This window comes from Chrysemys picta, chromosome 15 (assembly GCF_011386835.1).
Source record: "Chrysemys picta bellii isolate R12L10 chromosome 15, ASM1138683v2, whole genome shotgun sequence".
Classification (NCBI taxonomy): Eukaryota; Metazoa; Chordata; order Testudines; family Emydidae; genus Chrysemys; species Chrysemys picta.
The window spans coordinates 25,958,590-25,976,235 of NC_088805.1; the positions used below are offsets into that span (position 1 = coordinate 25,958,590).

Below are 17,646 nucleotides of genomic sequence, written 5' to 3' on the forward strand. Positions count from 1 at the left end.
CTTTGTGGTGTTGCAGGTTTGATAGTGGCTCCTGATTACAGACAGTGACCAAAACAAGGTTGGGGAAAAAAGTAGAGAGAAGCTGTAGCCGCTAAGCCCCAGATCAAAACTGTCCCAGAATTTCTGGGGAGCTTGGAGCGGGAGGGTTGGTTCCAGCTTTATCTATACAAAGAGGTGGGGAAAATCTTCAAGTACCACAGGCCTGGTTTGCTCTGACAGCTCATGACTGTCAACTAGCTACCAGTGCAGGCCCAGTCTGAAACACCCAGCTAACATCTCTGTGCCTCCATTTCAGCCTGCGTTGTCTTCCTGTGCGATGTATGCAGTCTCTAAATAATCAGTTTCTCTAGTTCAAGCAAAATAAGGTTGCCCCCGCTGCAGGCCTTGTTGGCAACTTCCCCAGAGCCTGCACCTAACTTGTGTACAATTGAGCAGATGATAACCACTTCTAATATACGACTGCCCCACTCCATCGATACCGAGTGTTGTGTCCTGGGATCTGTAGCTGTCTCTCCAGGCCAAATTTTTGTTTTAAGGAGCTCAGCAACTGCAAGCTACTTTGGAGGGTGCAGGGAGGCCCACACAGGCCAAAGCTGAAGCAAAAGTTTAAGAAACTTGTTTGTTTGGCTTTGCTGGTCCTTGGCTCTGGCTGGGGAGAGGGGAGAGGAGCATCAGAGCTCGCTTCCTGGGAGACCCTCTGATTTACTGCACACTGTCTCCTTCCTTGGTTTGTTCCCAATGGTTCTTAACCCTTAGAGCTCTGGAGAAGAGTATGTCCTGTATTTCATTCTCTAGTCTTCAACTGTGTTAAAATACTGCTCCTGCCCTCTTCCATCCCCCAGAGCAAGACTCCCTCCAGAGTTCTCTGCCAATCACCTGGGCAACCCATCCCGCCACAGGAGCACAACGGACTTGCATTCTCTCTTGTCCACCCATCCCATGTCCCTGGATGGAGCTAATCTGGGCTCCATGCTGGTTCCCCTCCACCCTGAACTCCTGTGTTGTTTCACCTCAGCTGGCTTCCAGCCCAAGGAAAGACCTGGGCATTGGAAGCAGTGAGAAGTATGGCCCATCACCAGCACAGGCCAGGGGAAGGCAGCAGGTTCCTGGTGAGGCAGGGAAACCGAGCCGGCTAGGTCTTGCTGCATCCTAGAGTCCTGACCTGGGGGTGTCTCCCAGCACCTCCTTTCTAACACCCAGGAAATTAGCCTGGTCCTGGTGACCTCCACCTGGAATGGAGCTGGTTTCCCCATGGTTAAACATCTGTCAACACGCTGCTGAGATTTTCTCCTGACACATCAGTAATAATTCTGTAGTCCTTATAAATTATTTTTCATTCAACTCGCCTTGGAAAGAGATGGACATGCTCTAGCTTGAACACCCCGACAGTCTGTCTTTGCTTCATTCCTGACATGTTCCAACATATTCTGTTTCCTCTTTGATTTTAAAACAATGCATCTTTGTAATTGTCTTCTGGCTTGGGGGAGTGTTTTTCTTCTTTTCACCTCTTTTTGTTTTTGCCTCCTCAGGAGAATCACTGTTTAGCTGATGATCTACGGACTTCCTACCAAAGTCATCACACACAACATCTGGTAAGTCACTCACCTTTTTATAAATTCAGTCTCTGCTATATCTATTTATGGGTGGAAATTGGCATATTAATAGTTTCATTTTGGTTACAAGGGTAATGAATTCTGGCCTACATCCTGACAACTCTGCTAAGAAAGCTCTCTCCAGCCCTTTGTAAAATCTAGCACCACGATATAATAGCGCGACTGATCCATGCCTGCTTAGGATTTTACACTTGTCGCTTTGCTGCAACATGCATCAACTCTGATCTCCAGCCTGTCAGCAGGGATAGAACCTGCCTTCCCTGCCTTCCCCCAACTCCAAACCACAGGCCTCTCTACTGCTTGCGCTAAAGAAGAATCTGTCAGTTGTTAGAAGTAAAGAGCCTATGAAACAGTTTGGCTGTTTCCGTTCCAGTGGCAGTAGCAGGTGAATGCAGAGGCACAGTCTAATCTCTCTCATGAACAGCGAGGCATCCGGGTCAGATCCTACCAATGTAGGATAATCTTGTTTAAATTCTCTTGAACAACCGCCACCTGCATGTTAGTTCAGTGTTGTTTGGTTTACAGCCTGAATATTGCCTTGGTTGCAGGATAGCAAGCCAGAGTTACTGAACTCAAAGTTGCTGGACTGAGTCCAGGCCAGATCATGGGGGAGCAAACAGTACTACTGTGTAATAGCTGCTTGGTGGCTCGATTGAATTTGGCTGGTGGATCTCTTAGCTCCCGACAGATGGTTGTTCACATCCTGAAAGACCATTGCTGCTACTATCAGAACTGGGTCCTTTGTTAGCAGGCTCTATGGGGAAGCAAAAGGATAATCATGCTTTGGAGAGCGAGCCACCTGTTTACACCCTAGAGATGCCTTCAGGTTACAGTTGGGATGGGAGCAGGGGATAGTTTGCAACACTGCTGCTTAGGCTGCACCTGTTCTGTAGTGAACAGAGGACTTCAATCTCTAGGGCTGTCAGTCTAGCATTTTCACTAGTGCAAAATTCACCACATCTTTTTAATGAGTGTATTTCATTACTGCCAGACACAATCTCTCCTTTGGTTTCTTTATGGATAGAGTGGCCACTCTGTGGTGAAAATGCAAATGTTTGGATGTTATTTTTATGGGAATTTCCTGTTGTTCTGAAGTCAGATGGCCATCTTAAAAGTTCAGATATCACTTCCAACCTTGGTGGCCTAGAGCATGGGTTTGGGCACCTTTATGTGCTGCAAGATGCACCTGTTTTTCCCAAATTCCCAAGGGAATTTTTTTGTGGTGGGGTGGAGTGGAGTGGGGTGGAGTTGGGATCTCAGATAGACGCTGTTATGGTATATAGTACATAGGCTGGATAGAAGTCAGGACACATTTGCTCTGTGTATCTATCACCAAAGCCACGTAAGTACTTAGACAGCTGCACATTGGGACATGTTTGCTCTTAGCCATCTTGCTCAATGTTTTCCTCCAGCTTCAAACAGTCCCACACAGAAATAACTCTGGTGCATAGTGTTTTGCATTTCTACAGGGCTCTTCATCTGAGGCTCTGTCAATATGGAAGGTGTCTTGGTTGTGTTCACAGTATCCTTGATAGAGAGGCAGGAAACCTGAGTCCCAACGAGATTAAATGAGTCAGTAGCAAAGACAGAACTTGCTCCAACTTCATTCTGTCCTAGGTATATTTTCATCACTGTTTTATATCTGCGTTTCACTTCTCTGGGGTCTCTCAGCAAAAGTCACTTGACCTAGAGTTTGGTCCTAATAAAAGCAACCCATATATTGTTGCCTTAATTCATGTACCCACTGGAATTTCTCACTGCAACTTAATTGGGTTAAGTACTTGTAATGCAATTCGCTAGCAGTCTTAACCCTATTCCCAGGTGGCAGGTATGGTTTCCAATGTATACCTATTATATATATATTCTGGCGTCTCCAAGAAGACAATCCAGATTTGTATTTACGGATATCTTTTTATAAGCATGTGTTGCATATTTGAAGACAGCCGGTTCCCCCCTAACCCTGCCCCTTTTGGAGTCAGGTGAATATTAGAGAAGTACAGTATTGAAATGGTATTATACAGCAGTATTGGCATACATTTCTTACCCATGTTGTTTTAATAAATTGGCCCCTCTAATGCTTGTGAACAATTCCCAGGCTCATAAGTAATTTAAGATGAAAATGGGGAACAGAACAGAAAAACTGAATGGAGACACTGACACAAAACAGTATCTGGAGCAGTGTCTCCTCTTTCATAACAAACCGGAACACATCAAAATAAGGACCTGTGCTCCTGCTCCCACTCAAGCTGGGGCTATCACTCTCGTTGGGAGGAATGCTGAGAGGATAACCTTTTGGTTTATTGCAAATTCCGAAAAATCAAAAAACCTTTGTTTCGGGTCAAACCAAAAATGCAATTTGTCAAAACTTTTTCAGTAAGTAAGAAAGTAAAAAGAAAAAGAAATTTTGTTTTGAATTTTTTTGTAAATTAAAGGAAAACTTGAAATGAAAAGTCACTTGGAATCAAACCATTTTGATTTTCTCTGGTTTTTTTAACCGAAATAATTTGCCGTAGATACTAATTTATAAAATGACTGTCACCAAATCCGCTTTATCTACTTACTTATTTATTTTAAAAGTTAGCCCCATTGAAAGTGGGAGCAGAGTTGGGTGCTTGGGCACTTACTCAGCCAACCGTCTATCTGGGTTCTAGGCAATACCACTGAAAGCCTTGAATCCATTATTTCAGGGGTGCCCTGGGCTTCTTGAACATTGAAACCAGACCCATATATCTTGCTGAATCAGAGCCTGGCTCACTGGGAGCTGTGCCTGAGTGATGGTTAACGAGTTAAGATGTGTGCAGAGCTTTGAAAAATATCAAATGCTAACACTATATATCTGCAAAGTATGATTAACTTTGATAAATTCACCCTTAATATACTAAAAGTCTTCCCCTTAAAGGAATTGCCTGTGGAATAAACCAGGGTTCTTATATTGTCCTTAAGAACTTACTGATGTTAAAACACTTCTGAATTTTCAGCTGCCTCCTGAAATCAGGAACAGAACAGAACATGTTCTGAAACAGAACACTGGAGCATTACAAACAGTATTTATTCCCCAACCTGATTTAATTTCTTAAAACTTAAATGCTTTATTCTTTTTTGAAAATGTTAGTAGTTTGCCCCTATGCAAATGATGATTATTGGAGGCTATTCCTGGTCACTGAAGTCAATGATGGAAACTCCTATGGGAACGTAAGCTATAGCAACACTGGCGCTTTTGGAAAATCCCACCCCTAATCTTTGCTGTTGAATTCCGGGCTGGGCCACCAGCAACCTAAGAGCCTATAATATCTGGGTTTAAATAAACTCAAGCAACTAAAATTAAGCCCCTCCATTTGGATTTTGCATTACAAACAGGAGGTTTTTATAAAACCTGGTAAGAAGGGAAATATTTTTGTGACTCTTACTTGTGTGTCAATGAAAAGGGTTTTTTAATGTAAATGATATCCCTTGTAGTGGTGGAAACCCAAACCGCTTACAAGAGCATACAAGTGCATGAGAACTAGAGAAGCCTTTAACCTACAAAGACCTATCGTTCCATGGCTGGAAGCTGAAGCTAGACAAGCTCCAACTTGAAATGTGGTGCAGGGTAATTAACCATTGGAACAACTTAACAAAGGATGTGGTGGATTTTCCATCACCTGAACTCTTTTAGATCAAGATTGTTTTTCTTTAGACCAGGTGCTCTATTCTGGCAGAAGTTACCAGCTTGATGCAGGAATTACTGGGTGAAATTCCAGGATCTATGTTATGCAGGAGGACAGACTAGCTGATCATAGTGGTCCCTTCTCGTCGTAAAATCTATGCAATTAGATGGTGATGCTGACTAGTTACAGGCCTGAAACAGAGCTGGTCTGTTTCATTGTCCAAGCTGCATAAAATTCAAATAATAAACATAACTACCAACAAGCAAATTAGATTTTTAAATACTTTCTGCTTAATTTTTAATTCATTCTAGGTCAGTATTGAAAGCTCAATGTGCTCAGCTCCAAGCTATTGGTTTGGGTTTGTTTCTATACGTTCTCACCATCCCAACTGAGCAAACCTGAGAAGTGCTAGCCAAGACAGTTTTTTCCTTGAGAAATTATGAGGAACTAAAAAGACACTATGACCATTTGTAACATGATTACAGATGGAGGAGCCAATTCAGAAACATTCAGGAAGCTCCTTTCTCCCAGATCATTGTCTAGCGCGAGAACCGAACCTATTTGAAGGTTCTAAAATTGTTGGTTACTTTGGTTTTTTTTTTTTCATTTACGCTGGACATGGAGGTGAGCTATGAAGTCTGGATCCAGCTACAAATATCCCCAGGTCTTCAGTTCAATGAAGTGCAGATCCAGTGTTGTCAATTGGACCCATCTCTAATTTTCATTCTCTCTGTACTTCTGGGTTCTGTCTAAGAGCAGAATTGGAAGTGCCAAAATACCTCAGGAAATACAATGCTGGCAGTTGTATTTCCAATTTGTTCAGAAACAGAAGACAAAATATATATAATATTCCTAAAATTCTAGTCAAATTCTGCAGATTCAAGAAGTTTGGATAAGTTTTGGCAAAAGCATCTAAGCATATGGTGGCTTGTCAGGGCTGCACATGAACTCTGACCCCATCGCTTCTGGGAATGCCATGGTGACTTGCTACTGGCATGTTGTCTGTCGCACCCATTCTCTATGCATTCAACGTGCAAATACTTTTCATTCAACCTTAGGCACAATCTGTGCAGATGAAATTATTCAGCTTGATGTGGGGGAAACGAGAGGCCCATTTATTAATCAACTCCACTCAAGGTTGGCCCATCTGCCCCTCTGTAGATGGAGACAGAGGGGTGGATGAGCCAGACCAAATGGTGCTGTGCCTGTGATCCTTTGTTGCAATGCCCAAAGCAGGGAGGCTGACCCAGTCCTGTGGGATGGGACCTACTGCTGGAGGGTGAATGAGGAGTGGGCTTGCTCTGCGAGCCCTTTCCCCCAGGCCTCAGCTTTCAGCACCCCTGTGATGGGGGGGGGTACTCGTCCAGCAAGAGCTAAATTGGGCCAAGTGGGCCCAATCAGCCCATTTGGCTGCAATCTGGGACGTTTAAGCCTGGGAGGAAATCCCTAATTAGGGGAAGCTCACCTGTGCGGAGACAGGCAGGGCTTGTATAAGGACAGGAAATTGGAAGCAGAGGAGGCTGCAGGGAGGTAGGCTGCAGTCACTCCTTGGGAGAAGGGAGGTGCGTTTGGGGGGGCTGTAGAGACAAGTAGCTCACTCCTGGGAGGAGGGAGCTATGAGGCTCGCAAACCCAGAGGAGTGGGGAGGGCCAGGAGGTAAGGAAGAGTCTCAAGGAAAGGCTGCAAGGTGCCTTGGCTGCTGTTTAGAGGGCCCCTGAGCCAGAACCCAGAGTACAGGATGGGCCCAGGTTTCCCTGCCAGCCACTGAGGGAGTGGCACTTGGGGCAGTGAATGGGAGGACTGCCTGAGACTACTGGTGAGCAGGAACTTTGAGACACAACTCCCTCCCCCCCCCCCCGACACGCACATACCTGAACGGGAAACCACGCTGTGACCTGGGTGGAGGGCCAAGTCACAAAGGGGAGGCTGCGGTTCCTGGAGTGAGAAAGGGGCCGCAGGCCAAGAGAGTGGCTGAATGTAACCACTGGAAGGGGTATCAGCCTGGCAGAGCTAATCCCCAGATTGGCCAGGAGGAGGCACCATCCAGTGGTGAGTGGAGCACCACACCACAACCCCCACTATACTCTTGCATATACAAAAACAACAAAGAGTCTGGTGGCACCTTAAAGACTAACAGATTTATTTGGGCATAAGCTTTCGTGAGTAAAAACCTCACTTCTTCGCTATGCATCCGAAGAAGTGAGGTTTTTACTCACGAAAGCTTATGCCCAAATAAATCTGTTAGTCTTTAAGGTGCCACCAGACTCTTTGTTGTTTTTGTAGATACAGACTAACACGGCTACCCCCTGATACTCTTGCATATGTTGATGTAGCAAAAAAATACATTATTTGGTGACCTTTCTGTGACTTATTTTTTCCTCACACCTCTGCCGTGAAATGCACTAAAAATGTCTGTGCCAAAACCATAGCCTTAATTATGCGCCTCTTAAGGCCCTGATTCAGACAGGTAGTTAAAGTAGGCGCCTAACTTTCAGAATGTGAGGCAAGTGCTGCCTTGAATAGAGTCCTGGATCTAAAGGAGGTCTCACAGTTAGGAAGCTTTGGAATGTTCAGGGATTTACTCACAGACAATAATTGCATTTAAATTGCCTCATCAGTTTGCACCATGCTGTCCTACAGAATATGAACAAACAGAAGAAATTCTTCCTAGAAGTTTTTTAACTTCACAGCGGCTTTTCAGCATTCAGCACCCAGAGGTAATGGGTCATGTGCATTTGCAGGCACCAAATATGTGATTGTGTTTGGGTTTCTTTTTAACTTGACAGTAGCAGTTGGGGGAATGAAGTTCAAATGCAATTTTTGTGATTCAAATGGCAAGGCCTAGAAAAACAGATGTGGGGTGCGTGCCCTGAGCCAAGATCAACTTCACAAAACGTAAAAGATCAGTTCTGCAAAAACTAGAAAAAAATGAGCCCGTCAGTGTCATGATGGATGGGAGTGAGGAAATAGCTCGAGAATATTCAAACAAAAAAAAAATTTGCAGCACAAAAATGTTAACATTCTGGTGCCATTATTTTGTTATGGGTAGGAAATTATTTCAACAAGCAGCTGAAAGATATTTAAATACCAGCCTCTCTCTGAAATACAATGAGAACAGAGGCCTTATTTCTCTGAACTAAGTCTGCATTCATTTTAGGATCAGAATCACCATTATGTAAAAACCTTGACATGTGCTTGCTCTAATCCTTGTCTCTCTCTCCTGTCTGGGAGAAAATTTTGATTTTGTAACACTTGTTCGAATTGGTCAGGAAAACCAAAATGAAATATTTTGTTTGGGCCAGTTTGACCTGAATCAGAATATTGAGGATGTTGAATTAACCTGAAATGTTTTTAGAGTCCATTCAAAATTAAATTGCGTTTCTGTGTTGTGGCATATTGCCTAATGGGAGTCCTAGTTCAGGTCTCCTTTCTCTCCTATGGGCTGACAACAGACAACATCTCCCATGATGCAATGTAGTCTTCCCTCTGACAGAGTGATCTGGTGCATCATGGGAGTCACAGGACTTCAGGTGCCTGATGGGAGATGTAGGCCAGCAAGGGAGCCTGGCCCATAGGGGAGAATGAAGGAATCAGGCACCCAAACTACAATTCCCATTAAACGATGCACCTTAACAGAGAAATTCAGTTTAATGTTGAACTGACTTGAAATATTTTGGGTCAGTTCAATAAACCAAAACAACATAGTTTCATCAGAAATACCAAAATTAAATGCTTCATCGTTTCCCAATTGAAATTTTTCGAAAATTTTCATTCTGCCAAAAAAACTTCGACATTACCACTTTTTCTCCCAAATTGGGACAAAAACAAATGTTGAAATATTGGAATTTCTTGTGGCATGGAAATTCCACTTTTAGCTCCGCTCCAATCAAGTTCTCGTGGAGGGAGAGAGAATTTTTCACCAAGGGAAATTTTTGTTGTGCTGAAGGCCTGATTCTCGTTTACATGAAGGCCCCTGGATGCTCCTAGGGCTGTGTAAAGGGGCCATTATGAAAATCAACATCAGGCTCTGAATGTCATTTTCAAATGTGAACATATTATTTGTGTTGTAGCACCTTCCAGCCTCAGCCCTATTGCGCTAGGTGCTGTACAAACATAAAAGACAGTACTAGACCCAGAGCTTACAATCGAGGTAATAAGACAAGACAACAAGTGGACACAACAGACAGATGGGGGCACATCTGGTGATGGTGAGATGATTGTGATAATCAAATGTTGCACAATAGGCCAAATTAATCCCTGCTGTTACTCTGTTAAGGCAGAGATAACATTGGTTCACAATCATTATGCCTTGTTTCCAGGCTCTCTTTTGCAATGAGCAGGCCAGGGGGCCTGTCAAAGCAGCTGAAAAGGAACAGTCTGGCTATCTCCACTAATGACGGCTGCTGCTGCACAAGAGGTGGAAGTAGGGTGACCAGACAGCAAATGTGAAAAATCGGGACAGGGATTGGGGGGTAATAGGAGCCTATATAAGAAAAAGACCCAAAAATCAGGATTGTCCCTATAAAATCGGGACATCTGGTCACCCTAGGTGGAAGAGAGGAAATGGACATTGCCCTTCAGGGCGAGCCACCAGCGGAAGAGTTTAAAACCCTCACTAATCTCCCTGCTATGATTTCCCAGGGAAGCGATTGCTGTAGCTGCGGGGGAATGGGAAGGGAGACATTGGGCCCTATTAACATGGGATCTGTGCTGTAAGGATGCTTGAGACCCCCTGCTCTAGGCCCTGGTAGATGGTGAGTTTAGTTAAGATGTCTGAATAAGATAAATGCATCATAAATCCTGTGCTCATTTTCACCGTACCCAGAAGCAAACTGAGATGTCAGCTTGGTCTGGACCGTGGTGTGCACCGGCTGGTACCTGTGCACACTGGGCTAGATTTAGAAGAGTGGGTGGTGTTAGTGAATCCCCCTGTGCAGCAGGTATTCACCCCAGCAGACAGGAGGTGGTGTTCTCTCTCTTCTTCATTGTGGTTTCTGCCCATGGAGCAAACTCATCTTCCCTCCCATAAGTGCTCTGCAGCCAGAGCTACTGAAGGGAAGCCCTGGCTTGGCCCACTCTCTGGCTGTATAAGCCCCTTGTCAGCCAGACCACCAACCTCTGGACACATGTTGATCCCTGTGGCCCATCTTCCTCCCAGCATCAATGAAGTTGTAGCCACATTACCAACAGGGCCAGCTCCAGGCACCAGCGGAGGAAGCACGTGCCTGGGGCGGTACATGCTAAGGGGCGGCATTCTGTCCATTCTTGGGGCGGCACAGTCCAGGCGGTTTTTTTGTTGTTGTTTTTTGCTTGGGGCGGCAAAAATGGTAGAGCCAGCCTTGATTACCAACACCTCATTCCATAGCAGATCCTTTGCCCATGGGCCCCTCCTTCAGATTCTCCCGGGGTGAATCTGACCCACTGCTCTCACAACCCCTCAAGACAGGATAGATTCCACAGAGCAGGGACTCTAGCTGCAATCAGAACCGCATCCCAGCTGGGAGATTTTCAAGTGGCTTTTCACGCCAAACCAAAACATTGCCGAGCAGCACGCGAAATGGGAGTCGCCTCTGTGAAAGTGGCTATCACAGACTTCAATTCAAAGCCCCTGTGTCTTGTGTTAAGTCCCTCCCTGTTCTTTACTGACCCTGTTTAAAAAAATTCTCCTCTATGGGGTTCATGCGGAGAAGCCCGTCTGCCATGCTACCTGCCAATGACTGCCATTTCCTGGAAGCCATACAGAGATTACAAATGTTTACTCTGTATATTTGTCTAAAGCATCCAAGTGGAAGGCTTGGGGCAGCGTTTCGGGGCTTACCACATGCTTCATCAAGCCGAGCGTTTACTGGCCAGGAATCCGCAATAACATTGAGTTGCTATTTAAGCTCCACTGTCCTTAGATGAATCTGTAGCCTGTGGCTCCGATAGAAGGGGTCTCTTCTGGCAGACTTGCTGTAAAAGATGAGGTGCCTCGTTCCTGAGCTCCCCTGTCAGAGCTATTTGTGGCAGGCAGTGGTGTCAGTAACAAAAGACATACCCGTGGGTGAGTTTGTAGGTCCTTGATTTGTTAGGGGAGCATGTGCCTACTAATAGAAAGCAGTATCAGATTCCCCCCCTGCAATATTCCTTCCTGGTCTCTTGTTATTTAAATAGCCTCTTTTATCTTACAAACTGTGTGGGTGGGCGAGATGGGTGTGAACCAAAACGCCATAAATTTGGTGGAATTCAGCACCAGATCCAAGTTCCCAGATGGTCTATATCTCTCTAATGGGTGGTACCAATAAAAGGATCAAAGCATCTCCCTTCCCCCTCTGGGGAAATTCAGGTCTGGATCTGAACGCTGTAGTTCAGGCCCGTGTCTCATTGATGGTCCCGGTCCAATTCCTGGCGCACAAGGCTCAGCACAGTACAAACGCCTCGGCACTGTTGTCACCCTGGCTCAGAGTCTCAGCGAAGTAACCCAGACGCTGACTATTTCCTCTTTGAAGGTGGCCCTTCCCAGTCAGAACTGAAGCACAGCGTGGGGGGCCCGGTGAGAAGCTTGCCTCTGGCCTGTTCTCTGGATAGCCAGATGGACCAACACTAAATCCACTCACCAGAAAATGTGTGTGTTTTTAATAAAGAAAACACAACCTTCTTTTACAACAGCAAAGCACTCCCCAGCACCAGCTGCTAGAGGCATCCAGCCGGCAGAGCGGAGTGAGCATAGAGTGCTTCCTCCACCACCTTCTTCCAAGCAGAGATGAATCCGTTTTCCTGTCCTGATGAAATTTTTGAGCTCGCCGCATTGTTCCCGTTCTGTATTGGGGTGAAACTGACACTTTGTGAATTTTTTGGTGAAAAGTGAGAGAGAGAGAGAGGGAGATGCACACCCCTCACACACCCCAGAATAGCCAAGAGCCTGATGGTTACAGCACCTGGGATGTAGAAGACCCAAGTTCAAGTAACTTGAACCTCTTCCACATCCCTGGGGAGTGCCCTAGTTGAGAGAGTGTGACTCTGCCTGTTGGAGCAGTTCCACTTTGTTTAAACAGTGAAACATTCATTGGGCCAGTGCGAGGCTGATTCTGTAGCCCAGTGGTCAAGGCACTTAGCTGGGCACTCTCAGTGGAGCAGAGATTGGTTCTCCCATATCCCAGATGAGAGCCTTAAGCACCAGGCTAATGACTATATTGGAGGGGTGGGGCGTGTCTCTGGCCATCCGGCTTTGACCAGAAATTCCATCCTGGACCTGAGACGCTTTCACAGAAACAGCTACATTCCTGTGAATAGCGTCAGTTTCAACAAATCCGCATTTTCAGCCAAAAAAGGTTTAATTGAGAAATTCCTGACCAGCTCGACTCACTAGGCACGTTACCTACATGAACAGTCTCAAGGCTTTCTAAGTACTGAGCTTTAAATAGAGCCTCAGGGCAAAATTCATCCCTGGTCAGGATTGCATTGGCTTGTGCTAACTGTCTGCCCAGGGGTGAATTTTGCCCTGCATGGCTATTTAAAGCTTGGTACTTCGAAAGCCTTGGGACGCTTATGTAGGTAATGCACATTGTAAGGATGACCTGTGCTGCCTTCTGCGGTCCCTCGGCACAGGGACAATCTCACTCTAATGGCATGGTCCTAATCTCTTGGTTTTAAAAAGTAGAGGTTCCCCTTTATTCTGAAGAGGCAGTAGCTGCGGTCTGTGGAACGATCACTGGCCGTTCTGTGGATTCAGTCTCTTCCTCCAGCACAGTAGCATTTAGGCTGTAGCTTCGTGACAGATGAGGATACGAGCAAGTCGGGAAACACTCCTATTTTTCACCAGATGTGTAGACAGAAGAGCTAAGCCTATAATGAACGGTTCAGGCTTGTATCTCCTGCTGACAAAAGCTGCTGAGAAAGGAGTTCCCAAATTTTGGCTGTGTTTATTGCAAAGCTCAGAAGTCACCCGATGCTAATTTTTCCATTGTCTAGACAGTTACATATCCAGGCAGTGTTATCAGTGTGAACATACTGCAAAAACACCCACTTTTTCTGCTCGTTGTACTTACATGTATGTTGGGTTTACATGTGGTGGCCAGTTGAAGAACCTGCTTCTCCAAAGTGCTGAGACATGTCTTTATAAATCTCTCTCTGGTCTGCTCCTGCAGCTCTTATGCACCCAAAATGCCAATTGACTTAATCTCTCACCAGTGCTGACATTAAGGATGGGCCTGATCCAAACATCCCTTAATTTAAGATGCTTGGGGTGAACTTAGTGCTCGATCAGCATCTCTGCTCTGGGCCAAACCAAATTCTATGAGCCAATCGCGAAGCCCCTTTCCTTCCCCCTCTCAAACTTTGGTCAAGGTCACAACCTTCGTGGCTTGGAGCCGTCTCTAGCCAAAACCTGCTATTTCTCACCGTGTGAAAAACACCTGCCCCTAGCAGCAACCCCTGGGCTGATGTTGCAGTTTGCCATGTGCAGAGTTTCCCCAGGAGGGAGTTAGAATGCGGGGTGTGCAAGGACTGCAGAGAGCCCTTGTCTGCATTGTTAGCAGCTGGTAACCAGTGATGAAATAACCTGTGTGTGTGTGTTCCTTCTACCACTTGTTAGGACTCATATGACTTAAGGACCATGTAGAAGAGGAACAGGCTCCAAGGATTTAGCCCTTGTTTTTATAGTACAAGCTGGATCACTCAGTGCTCGCCAGCTTTTTAGGGTGATTGTTCCCTGACTTTGGCACTGTGTAAGTGCTTACGTTTCAGGGTCCACCTCTGCTGCCAGGGGATACAGCCTAGGCCAAACTCATGAGCTTTATTTACAAAAGACTAATATTTGAACTAAGCTCAGGCATCCTCAGCCAGCTACCTCCTCAGCTCTCTCGCCAGCAGCTTCCTCTCTTCCCTTCCTTTAATGATGAGCTTGGCTTCCAGCCTCTGTGCTGGCTTCCTGCACCGGGTCTGTGGGCCCCCCATTCATGTGGGTGAGTATGTTCTGCCCTATAGGAGCTGGGGGCAGTGTATGCTGGATTGCTTTGCTCCAGCAAAGGATAGGGCACGTGCACAAGTTGGGGAGATGAGTAGCAGAGAATGTGAGACCTGAGTCGATCATTAAGGGCTTGGTTGTGCCTTGTAGCCTGGGGGTGGCACGGAGCTGCACTGTCCTAGAGGGAGCAGTGGTAGCCAGGCAGCCTCACACAGCAGCCAAGGTGCTTGGGAGCTCTATCTTTGGCCCAGCCAGTCAGCTTCACTGGCCAGTGGGGGGATAGAGCCCTGTCCCTGTCCCTTCCCCCACCCCCTTTGTGTGCTCAGGGAAGTGTGGCAGGAGCAGACCCTATACTTCTGGGACTGGCATTCTGCCTAGAACCTCTCTGGGCTGTGCAAGGAGGGGAGGGCCAAGGGCACAAGGGCCAATCAGAATCTGTCTTGGAGGTAGGATGGGGAGCCTAGAGCACTAGGTGAAAGCATCTAAGCCATTGGTTCCCAGTCACCGGTACACTGAGCATTACAAGTATCCTGGAAAGCCTTTAATGTTCAGTGTAGTGGTGACTGGGAATTACTTTCCAAGGCTTTCCAGGGTACCTGTAATGGTTTGTGTACTTGTGGCTGGGAACCAGTGACTTACATGCTCTTACTTGTGAGGAGTCCAAGTCAGGCACAATGTGCAGTTTTTCAGTGGCCTCCACAGCACCCTGAGAGGGGCAAAAGGGGAATGAACCCAAAGAAACCCGTCCCCTTCTGTGACAGGTTTGCCTTCTCCCTTTTAGGTGCCATCAGCCTCCAGTGGTAGAGCCTGAGGGCTGCAGAGGATGGGACCCTGCGTGCACTGGCCAAGCTGAGATCATGTCCCAGAGACAGAGCATCCATCCAGGAACTAAGGCAGGGAAGGAGGAGGGATGGCCGTAATTCACAATCTGGGCAGCTTGCAGTGACAGTGCTGAGGAAGTTTCTCGTCCTCCAAGATTGCTGTGGTCAGTTCCCCAGCTGTGCACTCGCTCTGGCTCTGTTCTGACCACATTGTCCTTCCACCAGCTGGATTTGTTTGGCAAACTGATCCGACCCACGAAACCTCCTTATCGCACCGTCCTGCATATCTTGCGCTTCTTGCAAGTCTTTAAGATTTGGCCCTGTATCTATATAGAGTTCTCTTGAAATGCCCCCTTTTCTGCCATGGAGGATGGTGACCCACAAGTGCCGACTCCATGGGTGCTCCAGGGCTGGAGCACCTATGGAAAAAAATTAGTGGGTGCTTAGCACCCACTGGCAACCAAACTCTCCTCCCTCCCCCCAGCACCTCCTGCCTGCCAGTGGCCCTGCCAAACAACTGCTCCCCCTCCTTCCCAGCGCCTTCCACCCACTGTGGATCAGCTGCTGTTCCAGCATTCAGGAGGTGCTGAGAGGGAGGAGCGGGAGATGGGGCAAGCTTGGGGGAGGGGGCGGAACTGGGTAGGAAGAAGTGGGGGAGGAGTTTGGGGGAAGGGGTGGAGTGGAGGTAGGGCCTGGAGTTGAGCACCCCCAGAGAAAATTGGAAACTGGTGCCTTTGTGGTGACCAGCACAAAGGCAGCATTCAAGGGGATTTTTGAACTAACACAGAGTAAAACCCCAAATATCTGTTCAAAATTAACATTCCATTTAATATTGGCTTAAATTGAGCTGGTTTTGAGAACATCCCATTGTGTAAACTCACAGGACCAGATCCCTAGCTCGTGTCAAGCACTAGAATTATAGAAGTGTAGCACTGGAAGGGACCTCAATAGGTCATCTAGTCCAGTCCCCTGCACTGTATTATCTAGACTGTCCCTGCCAGGTGTTTATCTAACCTGTTCTTTAAAACCTCCTGTTTGGTTTAAAGCAGCCATACAAAGGGGTTGCACCAGTTGAATTAGCTAAATTGGTGAATTGTCTCATGTAGATAAGGCTTTGGGATGGAAAAGCGAAAAGGCAAGAGCGCAGGTAAAAGGGAAAGACTGCTGGAGGGAGATTTTTCAGAAGCACCCAGGATTGGCCTACTGCTGCTGCCCAGTGAAATCTATGGTAAAACTCCCTCTGAAGGCAACACGTGCAGAGTTAGGCCTTGGCTACACTTGCAAGTTAGAGCGCATTAAATCAGTCCCGGGAGCCCCAACTCCTGAGGTGTCCACACTGGCAAGGCACTTAGAGCGCCTGGACTCTGCAGCTGGAGTGCTCCTGGTAATCCACTTCCATGAGAAGCATAGAACTTGCTGCGCTCTGGCTGGAGCGCCGGGGTGTCAGTGTGGACGACGTGTTGCATTACTGCGCTGTGATTGACCTCCGGAAATGTCCCATAATCCCCTGAAGTCCAGGAGCGCCGCCAGCTTTTCTGCCGCCCTAGGCGACAGAAGGTCCCGCCCTGAAATGCCGCCCCCACAGTGGCGGCGGAATATCCCGCCGCCGAAATACTGCTGCAGTCGCTGCCCCCAAAATTGTAGCACCCTAGGCAACCGCCTAGGTCGCCTAATGGGTTGCACTGGCCCTGCTGAAGTCAAGTGGCCACTCTGGTCATTGTTTTGAACTTGGCTGCAGGCCTTTCAAAGCTCCGTTTCTGACAGCCCGCATGCTTATCTGCTCCGGGACACAAAGCAAACCATTACTGTGGAATGGTTGGGGTGTGTGTGTGTGTGTGTGTGTGTGTGTGTGTGTGTGTGTGTGAGAGAGAGAGAGAGAGACGGGGGACAGGGGGGACTGAACTTACAAGATAGCATGCTGACACACTCGGCCCCCCATGCTTTGCAAACCCTTTCCAAAGCACGCTGCAGCCACTTGCACACTGGGATAGCTACCACAATGCACTGCTCTCTGTGGCGTTGCAAGAGCTGCAAATGTGGACATGCTCCACAGTCACAAGAAGCACAGTGTGAACACACAGCAGCACTTTCCCTGCTGCTGTCTCCAAGGGCTCTACATTTGCAAGTGTAGCCATGGCCTTAGACCAAAACTTGGGCTCTTTTGCAAATCCCAACCTCAGCCACCAACATAAAGCAGAGGTGATTCCTGGTAGAAATGGATCTGGAGGAGGAGGGGCATAAGGTTTGCTCACATTCCTCACCTGGATTATGGCTTCAGGTGCATGAGGTGGGCAGAGGGAATGCTCTGTGTGTGCTCTCTCCCCATCTCCTTTTGCAGCTGGGCAGCGCCAACAGGACTCTGGCCCTAGGGGTTTGTCACGGTGTTGCTAAGGTGGGGAGATGGAGGAGGCTTTCAGAGATGGGAATGAGGGATGCAGGAAGGAGGTCACCCCCAGTTTAATGCTCCCAACCCTTAGGGTGTCATAAGAAACCCTGCTGAGAAAGTACCAGAACCCTTTAAAATCTAATATAAGGGAGAGGCTGGGGAGCTGGGAACATGGACTCTTCCCCAAGGTTTTGTTCCTGCCACACTATTTAGTTTTTTTCCATTTGGGGGCATC

At 47.1% G+C, this 17,646-nt stretch overlaps 1 protein-coding gene across 3 annotated transcripts in view; it reads left to right on the forward strand.

Annotated features, from left to right (window-relative positions):
• The window catches only part of CCDC92 (coiled-coil domain containing 92), a 226,700-nt gene that overhangs the window by 135,145 nt on the left and 73,909 nt on the right, over positions 1-17,646 (forward strand). For all 3 annotated transcript variants that reach the window (XM_065568048.1, XM_065568049.1, XM_042852524.2), the window contains one exon: positions 1,530-1,592. In XM_065568048.1, the coding sequence (XP_065424120.1) occupies positions 1,549-1,592 (44 nt within the window). In that variant the 5' untranslated portion in view covers positions 1,530-1,548. The remainder of the gene's footprint in view (positions 1-1,529; positions 1,593-17,646) is intronic.